The 12,386-nt window shown below is 39.0% G+C and overlaps 3 protein-coding genes across 3 annotated transcripts; all 3 read left to right on the top strand.

The window, feature by feature from the left end:
* The first annotated feature begins 3,056 nt into the window (after positions 1 to 3,056).
* On the top strand, positions 3,057 to 5,722 carry LOC114718752 (probable pectinesterase/pectinesterase inhibitor 12). The gene is made up of 3 exons (XM_028904177.1): positions 3,057 to 3,641; positions 3,724 to 4,083; positions 4,924 to 5,722. The coding sequence occupies exons 1-3, from the start codon at positions 3,074 to 3,076 to the stop codon at positions 5,616 to 5,618; spliced, it is 1,623 nt and encodes a 540-aa protein (XP_028760010.1). The 5' UTR covers positions 3,057 to 3,073; the 3' UTR covers positions 5,619 to 5,722.
* Positions 5,723 to 7,005: 1,283 nt separating this feature from the next.
* Positions 7,006 to 9,135, top strand: LOC114718730 (probable pectinesterase/pectinesterase inhibitor 13). The gene is made up of 3 exons (XM_028904148.1): positions 7,006 to 7,940; positions 8,153 to 8,313; positions 8,444 to 9,135. Exons 1-3 carry the CDS (start codon positions 7,006 to 7,008, stop codon positions 9,133 to 9,135), a joined length of 1,788 nt encoding a protein of 595 aa, XP_028759981.1.
* Positions 9,136 to 10,192: 1,057 nt separating this feature from the next.
* LOC114718743 (DNA repair protein RAD51 homolog 1-like) lies at positions 10,193 to 12,383 on the top strand (the record flags this gene model as incomplete). The annotated part of the gene is made up of 7 exons (XM_028904165.1): positions 10,193 to 10,382; positions 10,816 to 10,960; positions 11,043 to 11,153; positions 11,271 to 11,362; positions 11,594 to 11,688; positions 11,773 to 11,886; positions 12,266 to 12,383. Coding segments are annotated over exons 1-7 (765 nt in total), but the record flags the coding sequence as incomplete, so codon positions are not given.
* Positions 12,384 to 12,386: the final 3 nt, after the last annotated feature.

Genomic DNA, 12,386 nt, shown 5'->3' with positions numbered 1-12,386 from the left:
TTAGGTAAGTTAGTTACTCCTCTGGTCCTAATTATAAGACCCAATTGACTTTTTTGAGGAGATTAAGGAAGTAAGTTAAGTTGGTTATTTATAATAAATAAGTGTTGTCATTCCTAAAATATCCTTGCTAATTAAGTATATTGGCTAAAACTATCATTATTAGAAGGATTATCTTGGAAAAAAATGCATAAATATAATAAACAAAATGGATTGGGGTCTTATAATTAGGACCAAATAAAAAGTCAAATGGGGTCTTATAATAAGGACCGGAGGAGTAATTATAAGAAATGTCACATGTTTTTCCTAAAATACTATAATCATCTTTCTTAATACCTCCTTTTCTTCTACTACTTGATTATGGTTGAGAGAGTCTCTATAGGGGTAATTTAGAGAAAATTGATAAATATGATAAATGGGTCTTATATTTAGGACTAAAACTAACTCAATAATTGGGTCCTATATTAAGAATTGGAGGAGTACTACTTTATGTCCTAGATATAAGAGCTAGTTGACTAATTTGAGAAGATTATGAACATAAGTTAAGTTAGTTATTTGTAATAAATAGATGTTGTCTTTTCTAAAATATCATTATTAATCAAGTATATTGTCTAGAACCACTATTACTAAAAGGATTACCTTAAAAAAATACATAAATATGAGAGATAAAATGAATCATGATCTTATATTTAGGATAAAAAATTATCTTGGATAAGTTAGTAAGGGCGGATGCAAGTAAGGCGGAGGGATGTTTGGGGCGGAGGTTGACACATTACCCACTGGCAGTGACAGAAATTGGGTAGTTACCAAACAAGGGAATGCTTCTGAAACTGAGGAGGACACGGAGGGGTAATCGGATAGTGCCGTTTCAGCTTACAAACACAAGTTGCTACTTAACCTCTATGAGTCCAAGTCAGCCTATATCGAATGAATATAGTGGATATCTTTAGAAATTGCTGTTATTATTACTATAGCAGCTGTAGGTCACCGAAGCCTCCTGTCTCATTTTCACTGTTAGGGGCTATACCTTCCAAAAAAAAAAAAAGACTCTCCTTTGCCTTGCGTTATCATCCGCCACGCCTGTTCATTGTTGGTATTTACAGCGCCTTCTAGGTACCTCCTTAATAACAATTTATCAGGTACATCTTTCTTTTTTCGGAAAAAAATATCCAGATAAAAATTATTGTTATAGTACTCTTCCGATCTTTAATATAAGACCTAATTGTTGAGTTGATTTTAGTTCTAAATATAAGACCCATTTCTTATATTTATCAATTTTTCCTAAATTATCCTTATGAATATTCCGTTAACCATAATTGAGGAAAAGAAGATATTAAGAAAGATGATTATGGTGTTTTAGGAAAAACATGTCATATTTCTTATAATTAACTAACTTACCTAAATTTCTTAATCTAATCAAATTAGTTAAATAAGTCTTATATTAAGGATGAGAAGAGTAGTATATTTTATCAACACTTTAGCTTGTGTATTGGATAAATCTTACTTGATAATTTATATTCGTATTACTTTTATTGCCATAAATTATATATTAATAACATTATTAAGATATCATATGCGGAGCCATGGCTAAAATTAATTACTAAAATACTCACAAAATAAATGAATGATCTTGCAAGTTAATAGCATAAAAACTTCCTCATTAGCGGAAAGCTATGAGTTTCATCCTTTTTTTTTTTTGGAGAATTAGAGCCAAGGATCAAGAAAAGACAATATTTACTTTAGAGGATCTTAAAAATCGTAATTATTTTAAAAGACTAAAAATTAAAATACAGTTTTAAAAATACTAAATCATCCATAATAACTAGACCTCTTATATTTTCTCTCTTACTACATTTCAGGTTTTTTGGGTGAAATTTTAATTATTTTTCTTTTCCATCAACTGTTGCATCTCACTCTATACCAAATTGAAAAACCATCAAATGTTGAATTTCGGACTGTGAGTAACAAATAGTTTTAAATGTTATCATTTGCGACAAGAAAACTTGAAGATCTTGTAATAATAATGTTATTAATGATTGCAAATTCTGAGTATGAATAACAAAAAAAATTGTGTATATAGAGCTTAGGGAAGTTCCAACTTTTTGAAAAACTTGTGGGAAAATGTAATTACATTATTTTGAAATAAATACCTAACAATATAAAATAGTAGGGAAGGAATGGAACAACTACTACTACATTAATGGTGAAAAAATCACGGAGAGAGATGGAGGAGGGACAGAGATAATTCGTTATTTTAGAATCAATATTTTTAATTTTGGTCCTTTCAAGTAATTCTAATTTTTATGGTCTTTTTTAATAAACATTTTATTCTATAGGTCTTTTATTCTAATTCTCCCCTTTTTTTTCCCGCGAATTTAAACCCGTCCCCCCATATGGGGACCACTCACGCATCCCATTTTGGCCACTTTGATGGCGTAGAATCCACAATTTTGGGTGTGTTTGGATAGAAACCAAACCATGGTTTCAGAAGTATTTTTACGGATTACGAAGTAAATATGTGGAGGGGATTATCTCGTTTTGCGGAAAAGTGCTTCTGAAACCACGGTTTTGGGATACCCAAACAGGCCCTTTATGTGAGAGGAGGTGTGGGGTGTTATCAAATTAAGAGATTCTTGACGGTTTAACTCTACTTGTAATTTTAAACCACTTAATGTTTATCTCTTTAATTATAAGAATTAAATAAAAAGTATAGGTATTACACATTCCCATATGCTACCATATAATATGTTCATAGTAATAATAATAAGAAGTTTATATATATTTTTAATTAAGTAATGCAATATGCCAATATCTAAAAACTCACTATCAATGTGCCCTACTAGCCGAGACAACTTCGACGGTTCCAAGGTTAATCAGAGAGGGCAATGGCTCACGCTGCAGTGTCTCGTCGTGGTCGGCCTCCCATTAAAGAGCTGCTTTGTCCTATTCCTCCCCTTCTTTTATTCCTCTAGTAGTACATCATTAATTCATAGTTAATTAACCTCCAACAAGTCAAGTACCAACTTGCTTCACTGCTTCAAATACCAAAATTTCTTGATTTCTCGAGTTCACTCCCATGGCTTCCTCGACTCTCAAACTCTTCCTCCTTCTCTTCCCAATCTTCCTCACACAGACCTGGGCCTCTCCTACAACAACACTTCACCCAAATCTCACTTCCATTAGATCTTTCTGCAGAACCACTCCATACCCAGAAGCTTGCTTCGATTCTTTGAAGCTCGGCATTTCAATCAGCATTAGCCCAAACATCCTCAACTATCTGCTTCAGTCTCTGCAAGTTGCCATCTCCGAAGCCACCCAGCTCTCGGATCTATTCCACAATGCAGGAGGCGGTTCTGGTTTGAACCTCGTGGAGAAGCAGAAAGGGTCAATTCAAGACTGTAGGGAGCTTCATCTTTCAACATTGACTTCCCTCAAAAGATCACTCTCTGGAGTTCGTAATTCGCCAACTTCTTCCCGGAAGCTCGCCGATTCTAGGGCCTACCTCAGCGCCGCCATGACCAACAAGAACACTTGCTTGGAAGGTCTCGACTCTGCTTCCGGCTCTCTCAAGCCTGTTCTCGTGGACTCTACCATTAAAACTTACAAACATGTCAGCAACTCTCTGTCCATGCTCCCTAAGCCAGGTGATCCACAATCTCACACAGTGAGTATGATTGTCTAAGTCCGATAATCTTATTCTGTATCATTGTCACTGTTCACCACCAGCTTTTAGAGGTTCCAGAGGCCATAAGAATAGGCGTCGTTTGCTGGGAGCTCCGGCGTGGCTGAAGAGGCGAGACCGTCGGATCTTGGATGGGGAAGAAAACAATCCAAATGAGATGCTTGTGGTGGCGGCGGATGGAACTGCGAACTTCACCACCATTACTGAAGCTGTGAACTATGCTCCCAGTAATAGCTTGTACAGGACAGTGATATATGTGAAGGCAGGGGTTTACGAGGAAAATGTGGAGATCCCAAGTGACAAGACCAACATTGTTCTGCTTGGAGATGGAAGCGATGTCACCCTCGTTACTGGTTACAGAAGCGTGGGCGATGGGTGGACCACCTTCAGATCTGCAACTTTAGGTAAACACTTCAGAGTTTACAATTTAGATTCCTTATTAATTTCGCCCCGTACTTTCTTTTCTTTTTTCATTTTTTTCTCCAACTCTGTCCTTAGTTTCTGAGCCGACCCTTTTTCAGAAGAATCACGGGGGTCATTATCTATCTGATTATCCATTAAGTATATTAGATTGTTCGTCTTTATTTTATTAGTTGGAGCCTTGCAAGTTTTCATAAAACAGAGAAAGAGAAAGAAGATGACATTTAAGGGTACTTTGCGACCCCATCATTCTCATGAACAGTGACGACACCATGAAAACCCAGACTTTTCTTGCAGAACGCTAGGAGGCATCACGATACTCGTTTGATAAACTGCCACTATCGTACAGAGATGGCATTAATTATTCTTAAAGCCTAATACCTATCAGGGGATTTTGCTTTTAGTATCTGAGCTCAAATCCTAATCAATGAAAGGCATACCAACGTTAAACAAGTGAGAGCCGATTCATCAACACAACAGTGCCAGTTTTCTTAATTTCATGTCATATACTCCTCCGGTCCTTATTATAAGACCCAATTTGACTTTTTATTTGGTCCTAATTATAAGACCCAATTCATTTTGTCTCTTATATTTATGTATTTTTTTCCAAGATAATCCTTCTAATAATTATAGTTTTAGCTAATATACTTAATTAGCAAGGATATTTTAGGAATGACAACACTTATTTATTATAAATAACCAACTTAACTTACTTCCTTAATCTCCTCAAATAAGTCAATTGGATCTTATAATTAGGACCGGAGGAGTACTTAAGATGGGCATATTTTGAATTATCTAAACAAGTGAGATCATTTTGTCTTCAGCTGTGTCCGGTGATGGCTTTCTGGCACGAGACATAGCGATAGAAAATAGCGCAGGGCCGGAGAAGCACCAGGCAGTAGCGTTAAGAGTAAACGCAGACTTAACCACGCTGTACAGATGCGCCGTTTATGGCTACCAAGACACCCTCTACGTCCATTCCTTCCGACAGTTCTACCGAGAATGCGACATCTACGGCACCATAGACTTCATCTTCGGAAACGCCGCCGTCGTTTTCCAAGCCTGCGACATCGTTTCGAGAAAGCCAATGCCTCACCAGTTCACCGTCATCACAGCTCAATCACGAGACTCACCGGACGAGGACACCGGAATCTCAATCCAGAATTGCTCCGTCATTGCCACCGAAGACCTATATACTAACTCTAGCAGCTCCAAGAGCTACCTCGGACGCCCGTGGAGGCCTTATTCTCGGACAGTGTACCTTGAGTCTTATATCGATGATTTCGTGGACCCAGAGGGGTGGACGGACTGGTCTGATGCCGATGGCGATGATTTGGAGACTCTGTACTATGGAGAGTATAATAATTATGGGCCGGGTTCGGGTACGGGTGGCAGGGTGAATTGGGTTGGGTACCATGTGATGGAGTATGAGGAGGCTTATAACTTTACGGTTTCTCAGTTCATTATGGGTGATGCTTGGCTTCAGTCAACTTCGGTCCCTTATGATGCTGGGATTTGACCCTATATACCAGTTAGATTGGCTGGTAATTATGTGATATATTAATGTTCTCGTCGTGGCCTGGAGAGGCTGCTTTTGAGTGGCACTATATATTGCAGAATAAAAGAGGAAAATTTGATAATTTATAGGAACATTGCAAGATTAAAATTCCTTTAATTAATTAGTTTGAAACATGGCCACATTCACAATTCACATGGATGACCAAGTATACAAAAAATTGTCCTTTGTTTTTAACTTGTTCAAATTAAGTTAAATTCAAGAGAGGACTCTAACACATTCCAGATATAATAACAATATAATATAATTAGCACGATATTGATAATATAATTTGAGCAGTGCAGCAATTAAGTAGCATCTTTTATGCAGTGCATGCACCTCTTTACATATATATATATATATATTATATATGACTGTCTATTTGAAATGACTCATCTATATACCTCATACATTTTGTATATTTATATTTATATATATTTAAATAAAAAGGCAAGAATAAACTTATGTCACGTTATACTGACGTTATATGTCATGAGAATGGATCTTCGAACAATCCAGAGCGAGAAATTTGGTACATATTTATAGGGAAAGCTGAGCCAGATCCATGAACATTCATGTGGCGTGATTTATGATATGATGATTTTAAATAATTACAGTTTTTATAATTTTCTCCATCCAGTTCTTTCTCTCTAATTTTCCCACACATATACTTAGATAATGTTTGTCCACATAGTACAATAATGAACGAAACAAATAGTCCTGTTTCAAACACAGATCTAAGAAAGATAATTGGTTGATAGCCGAAACACATTTGCCTAACGACGACTGGGCATAGGAATGTAATTAAGAGAAAGAAGGTCCTTGCTGATGGATCATTTTAAGGAGAAACGTACGCAACGTTGGGGGTTAACTTGCATGCTTCTTTCTATTTTCTGGTACTCCCAGTCCTAAGAAAAAGGGACGAAAAGGATTTCAAAGTTGGTTTGATCGATTAGGAAGAGAAGAGGCAGAGAAGAGAACTTAGCGAGAAACTCGAACATTGTTGGAAGACCTTAACTCACGTAGTACCACAAATAGAAATGCCTCAAATGCCTCTCGTCCGGACCACCTTAATCTCCCACCAACAAACTACCAACGTTAAAATTCCAAAGGATCAAACACCAAGAACGAAGAGGGAAAGGAATTAATTAACGTTACTAAAATTAAACGCCACCTCTCTTACCTTTCCCCGCCCTCTCTTTTCCCACCCTGTGCCTGGCTTCTTCCTAAGGCAGAGAGACTCTTCTCTGCCTTAGATAGATCGTTCTCTTTTTTTCTTTTTTCTTTTCTTTTTCTTCCTCCTCCTCTCTTCTTCTTCCTCTTCCTCTTTTATCATTTTAGTTTCCATACCATGGCGTTTCAAGACTTCGATCTCATCACCGAGAAAAGAAAAAATGACAGGAAACAGAAGCTCAAGCGCAGAATCGCCATAGGCGCAGTTTGCACCATCGTCGTCATTGGTCTTATAGGAGCAGCCGCTTTCGTAATCGTCAGCAATAACACTGAAGAAGAGAGCGAAGTCAATGACCATAACAAGAAATCCCCATCATCTTCTTCCCCAACGAGTTCACACAGTAGCTCCGGCGAGATTTCTGTGGCAGAGAAACTCGTGAAGGCCATTTGCAGTTCCACCGACTATCAGGACAAATGTGAGACAAGTCTCACCAAGGAAGTTAAAAAGGATCCGAAACTAGCACAACCAAAAGACGTCCTTAAGCTTGCCATTAGTGTCGCTCAGGACGAGGTCAATAAGGCCATAAATAAAACCAAAGACCTCAACTTTCAAACCGACAAAGAGAAAGGGGCTTACGAGGATTGCAAGAAACTTTTGGATCGCGCGAAAGACGATCTAGCGAATTCATCTTCACATGTTGGATCAGTTGACGTGAACAAGCTGACGTCCTCCTCTTCGGATTTGAACAGTTGGCTAAGTGCGGTTATCTCGTTCCAGGGAGCCTGCCTCGATGGGTTTTCTGAAGGGAAACTGAAGACAGAAATGCAGAGTGCATTTCAGGATTCAACGGAGTATGTTAGCAATACTCTTGCCATTCTATCGCAGTTAGGCTCCGTGGTTTCTTCGGCACTAAAGGAAGGTGCTAGCCGTCACTTGTTGTCGTCCGATGATCATAAAGGTCTTCCAGAGTGGATGAACGATGAAGATCGAAGGATGTTGAAGGCGGCAGATGATAAACCTACACCTAACGTCACCGTGGCCAGCGATGGCAGTGGAGACTTCAAAACCATCTCTGAAGCTCTAAAAGCTATACCACAAAAATACGATGGACGGTATATATACGCACACACACATGCATGCACTTATAGCTTCGTCATGCTAATGAATGAATCCGCGTTAACTATATTGAACTATACATACATATATTGAATCCATGAGAGTGTGTGAGAGAGAGAACGCAATCTGCTGGAAATTTACTGCACAATTTGTGCTATGGTTATTGGTTGCTCACGTAAGGCTTCTTATTTGCACTGCGAAAATGTAGGTATGTGGTTTATGTTAAAGCAGGAACATATGATGAGACTGTACTGATAGAAGGGCGAATGGTAAACCTAACCCTTTACGGTGATGGATCGCAAAAAAGCATTATCACCGGCAACAAGAACTTCGTAGATGGAGTAAGGACCTTCCAAACTGCATCATTTGGTAAGATTTCGAAAACCTTGTATCTCAGAACCTCATGATTTTATACTTAGTTGCTGGGAAATAGGTATTGCAATCCATTACATCGGTTAATGTATATAGGCTAAATTTGCATTTGGTGATGATACTGCAGCGGTAGAAGCAGATGGATTTTTAGGAAAAGCAATGGGATTCAGAAATACAGCAGGTCCAGAGAAGCACCAGGCCGTAGCAGCAAGAGTGCAAGGAGATCGTGCGGTATTTGTGAACTGTCGTTTCGAAGGGTACCAAGACACCCTCTACGCCCTAGCCCACAGGCAATTCTACCGGAGCTGTGTGATCTCCGGCACCGTGGACTTCATCTTCGGCGATGCAGCCGCCATCTTCCAAAACTGCATAATGAACATAAGGAAACCCTTAGACAACCAGCAAAACATAGTGACAGCTCAAGGCAGAATGGACCCACGAGAAACCACTGCCATTGTTTTGCAAAGCTGCCAGATCAAGGCCGACGATTCACTTGCCTCCGTGAAAGACAAGTTCAAGAGCTACCTTGGCCGGCCATGGAAGGAGTACTCGAGAACCATTGTCATGGAATCTGAGATCGACGACGTCATCGCCCCTGAAGGGTGGATGGAATGGGAAGGAGATTTTGCACTCAAAACTTTGTTCTATGCTGAGTACAACAATACTGGAGCAGGTTCGAATACTGATAATAGAGTGAAGTGGCCCGGCTACAAGAAGATCACAAGGGAAGAGGCTAGCAACTTCACCGTGGACTCTTTCTTGGCTGGTAATTGGATCTCTGCTATCAACGTACCAGTTCAACGAGGTTTGTATAACTGAGTAGCATAAACCGATGGTGCAGTACACTGTACTACGGTGGTGGGGTCTAGTCTGGTTCTTATGTACGTGCGTGCTCAATCCATCCATCGGCACTACTAGCCATTATTTGCTGTTTCGATCGCCATTTTGATAAATGTGCAAATTGTTATGTTGAAGTATGTTCCTGCATGTGATGGTTGAGTCGAAAAATTTTGCGTTACGTTCACCAAAACGATTCAAGGTAACTTCAAATAATACGAACAGTTCTTATGTTTCTCGTTGATTAGTTTGATCCATGGAGTACGATCTCTGCCAAAGTATCAGTTGTCGCCTGTCTCTCGTTGAAGATGAATCCAATTAACAAACGTTATCATTGCACTTCAATTTCATTGAGTTTGTAAGTGCGAAATTTTGTTTCTTTATAGTTTCTCTTTTTAAAACGGTTGTCGTTCGCTTGGCCCAATAATGCGGACAAATGGACGTGGTGACGTACGCCAAAATTTACACTAGTTGTGCCAGCATACAACTCTCGGGTTTGTTTTTAGCCCTTCATCCTGTTCTCTTCTAATGGGACACTCGTAAACATATTATTCGGTGGAAGGGTCAAAAGGATCATAGTGAAGCTGCAAAAGGATTCTTCTGATTCTTCTTCTTCTTCTTTTTTTTTTCAATCAAAGCTGTCAACTGATTCTGGTTAAAAAAAAAAAGAAAGCTGAATAATGAAAAACCTCGCCCTCCAAATAAGTATATATGAAAATAAAACGCACCAGCTTGGGCCAACTTATCTGAGATTGTAGTGTGGGCTAAAGCGGGTATGAAACGCTCGCTTGCGGCCTTGCACGAAGTTCAATCTTCTTCAATAAGCGGGCGCTGTGGGTAACTTGTAAGGCCTTCCCTATTGCTAATGATCGTGGACCCAACTGATCAACCAACGCACTCCAAAAAAAAAAAAAAAAGCTTCTTCGGAAAGCTTTGTTTGAACTGGAAGCCAAATATTTTGGCGCCGGTTGTGCGCTTTTGAAAAGACGGCATTTCCCCTCTTCTTTTCTCCATCGATGTGCATTCGGTCTTTCTTCCACTTTGCACAATTCGTGAGCTGCGTCTTCCTCTCAGTCTCATTCTCTTCTCTTTGCTTCTCTCTCTAAAGAGCTCGGGAAGAGTTTGAGTCTTGGTCAGAAATGGAGCAGCAAAGGCACCAAAAGGAGGCCCAACGGGAGGAAGCAGCTGAAGAGTTACAACATGGCCCTTTATCCGTTGAAGAGCTTCAGGTGATCGACATATTCAAAACGTAATGAATCTTAGCTCTTTTTTTAAAAAAAGAAAATAAATTAAGAATCAAGAATGCCTTTTGCCTAAATTGATACCTCAATTCCCAACTAATAATAATACCCACATGAGAGTCTTCGGTATATAAGGTGTTCTTGTTAGCAACATTAGGGTTCTTGGTTATCTTTTCTGTTCGTCTTGCCATCTCTATGAGGTCTCTCGAAAAAATTTCTTTTTTGGTTTCTAAGGTCCGATTTGTTCTATTACTGTCATGAGCTTTCTTCTCTCATACCATCTTCTATTGCGGAATAACCGTGTTGCCTTGATCATGGTTAAATAGCCGTTCTCCCCTTATTAAAAAGAAAAAAAAAAATCCTCGTGATGCAAATTTGTTCCGCTCCGATTTGACAGTTTTCCTTTTAATCGTAATCTTAGGCATCGGGCATATCTGCTACCGACGTCAAGAAACTTAAAGATGCCGGTCTTTGTACGGTTGAATCTGTGGCTTTCTCTCCTAGAAAGGACCTTCTGCAGATTAAAGGAATCAGTGACGCTAAAGTTGATAAGATCATTGAAGCAGGCATGCATCCCCGATTTGATTCCTTCGATAACTCCTTCCAATATTGGCCCTTATATGTTTGTTCTCTCATTTTTGTTGACAGCTTCTAAATTGGTGCCGTTGGGTTTCACTAGTGCTGCCCAACTTCATTCCCAGAGGCTTGCAATTATTCAAATAACATCAGGATCAGAAGAGCTAGACAAGATACTGGAAGGTAGGAGTAAGACATGTTAAAAATTGAATTTATTCGATGTCAGCTTCACTAGTTTGTTGATAAATTCACGTTTTTCATTGTTAATGGATCATGACCTTACGCCGCTGTTTCTTCCAGGAGGGATAGAGACAGGATCTATAACTGAGCTATATGGTGAATTTCGATCAGGGAAGACTCAGTTGTGTCATACTCTGTGTGTCACTTGCCAAGTAAGTGCTTTTTTCATTTTGGTATTAGCTGTCATGCAAGTGCGTCGTGAATAAGTAGTCTTAACATAATTTAGGAGGACACATATAGACATTGCGTCATACTTTGTTTTTATATTTTGACTTAAACAAGGGGGAAATGAAATATCATGTTGCAAACTAGAAAATGAAAATTAGCAATGTAATTCAGTCATTGCATTACCTTAAATATCATTTGTTTTCTTGACATTTCAGTTGCCACTTGATCAAGGAGGTGCTGAGGGCAAAGCAATGTACATTGATGCAGAGGGTACATTTAGACCACAGCGACTCTTACAAATAGCAGACAGGTATAGCATTTTTTTTGACACGTAATGCCTACTTCATGTGGGATGCACCCAATACTGATGTCACATTGATGCTGATTGATGCAGGTTTGGACTAAATGGAGCTGATGTATTGGAAAATGTTGCCTATGCTAGAGCATATAACACTGATCATCAATCACGACTTCTGCTTGAAGCTGCTTCAATGATGGTGGAAACAAGGTGTGACCTGCAGTTTTGGGGGGTCTGGTTTCAAGTATTGTAGTGCTTAAATGAGAGTAGCTTTTTCAATACGTTGAGCAAAGATACAGAAGTTAAATACAGAATAAATATCGTTGGTGACAACTGTTGGTATCTAATTGCATGCTTTAATGTAACATGTTGCTGCTTTCCTTATAGTATTTCATTGCTTTCTTCTCCTTTAGAAATTTAGAGAATCTGATTTGAATCCATCCAACTAGTTAATTTTACTTGAAAAAACTACGCGAGAATTAAAACTTCCAGCATATCTGCATCCTGGCGTGTCAGAATCAGACTCTCCTGCTATTTCTTTCGGGTGCATTCTAAATTACTTCTAAGCTTTAATCTTATGCGTTAACAGGTTTGCTCTGGTAATAGTTGACAGTGCTACTGCTCTCTATAGGACAGATTTTAGCGGAAGAGGGGAACTTTCTGCCCGGCAAATGCATCTGGCGAAGTTCCTTCGGAGCCTTCAGAAGCTA

This window comes from Neltuma alba, unplaced genomic scaffold (assembly GCF_004799145.2).
Source record: "Neltuma alba isolate B1F8T4 unplaced genomic scaffold, ASM479914v2 tig00011865_pilon, whole genome shotgun sequence".
In the NCBI taxonomy this organism is placed as follows: Eukaryota; Viridiplantae; Streptophyta; class Magnoliopsida; order Fabales; family Fabaceae; genus Neltuma; species Neltuma alba.
This window is presented reverse-complemented; position numbering and strand designations above follow the sequence as displayed.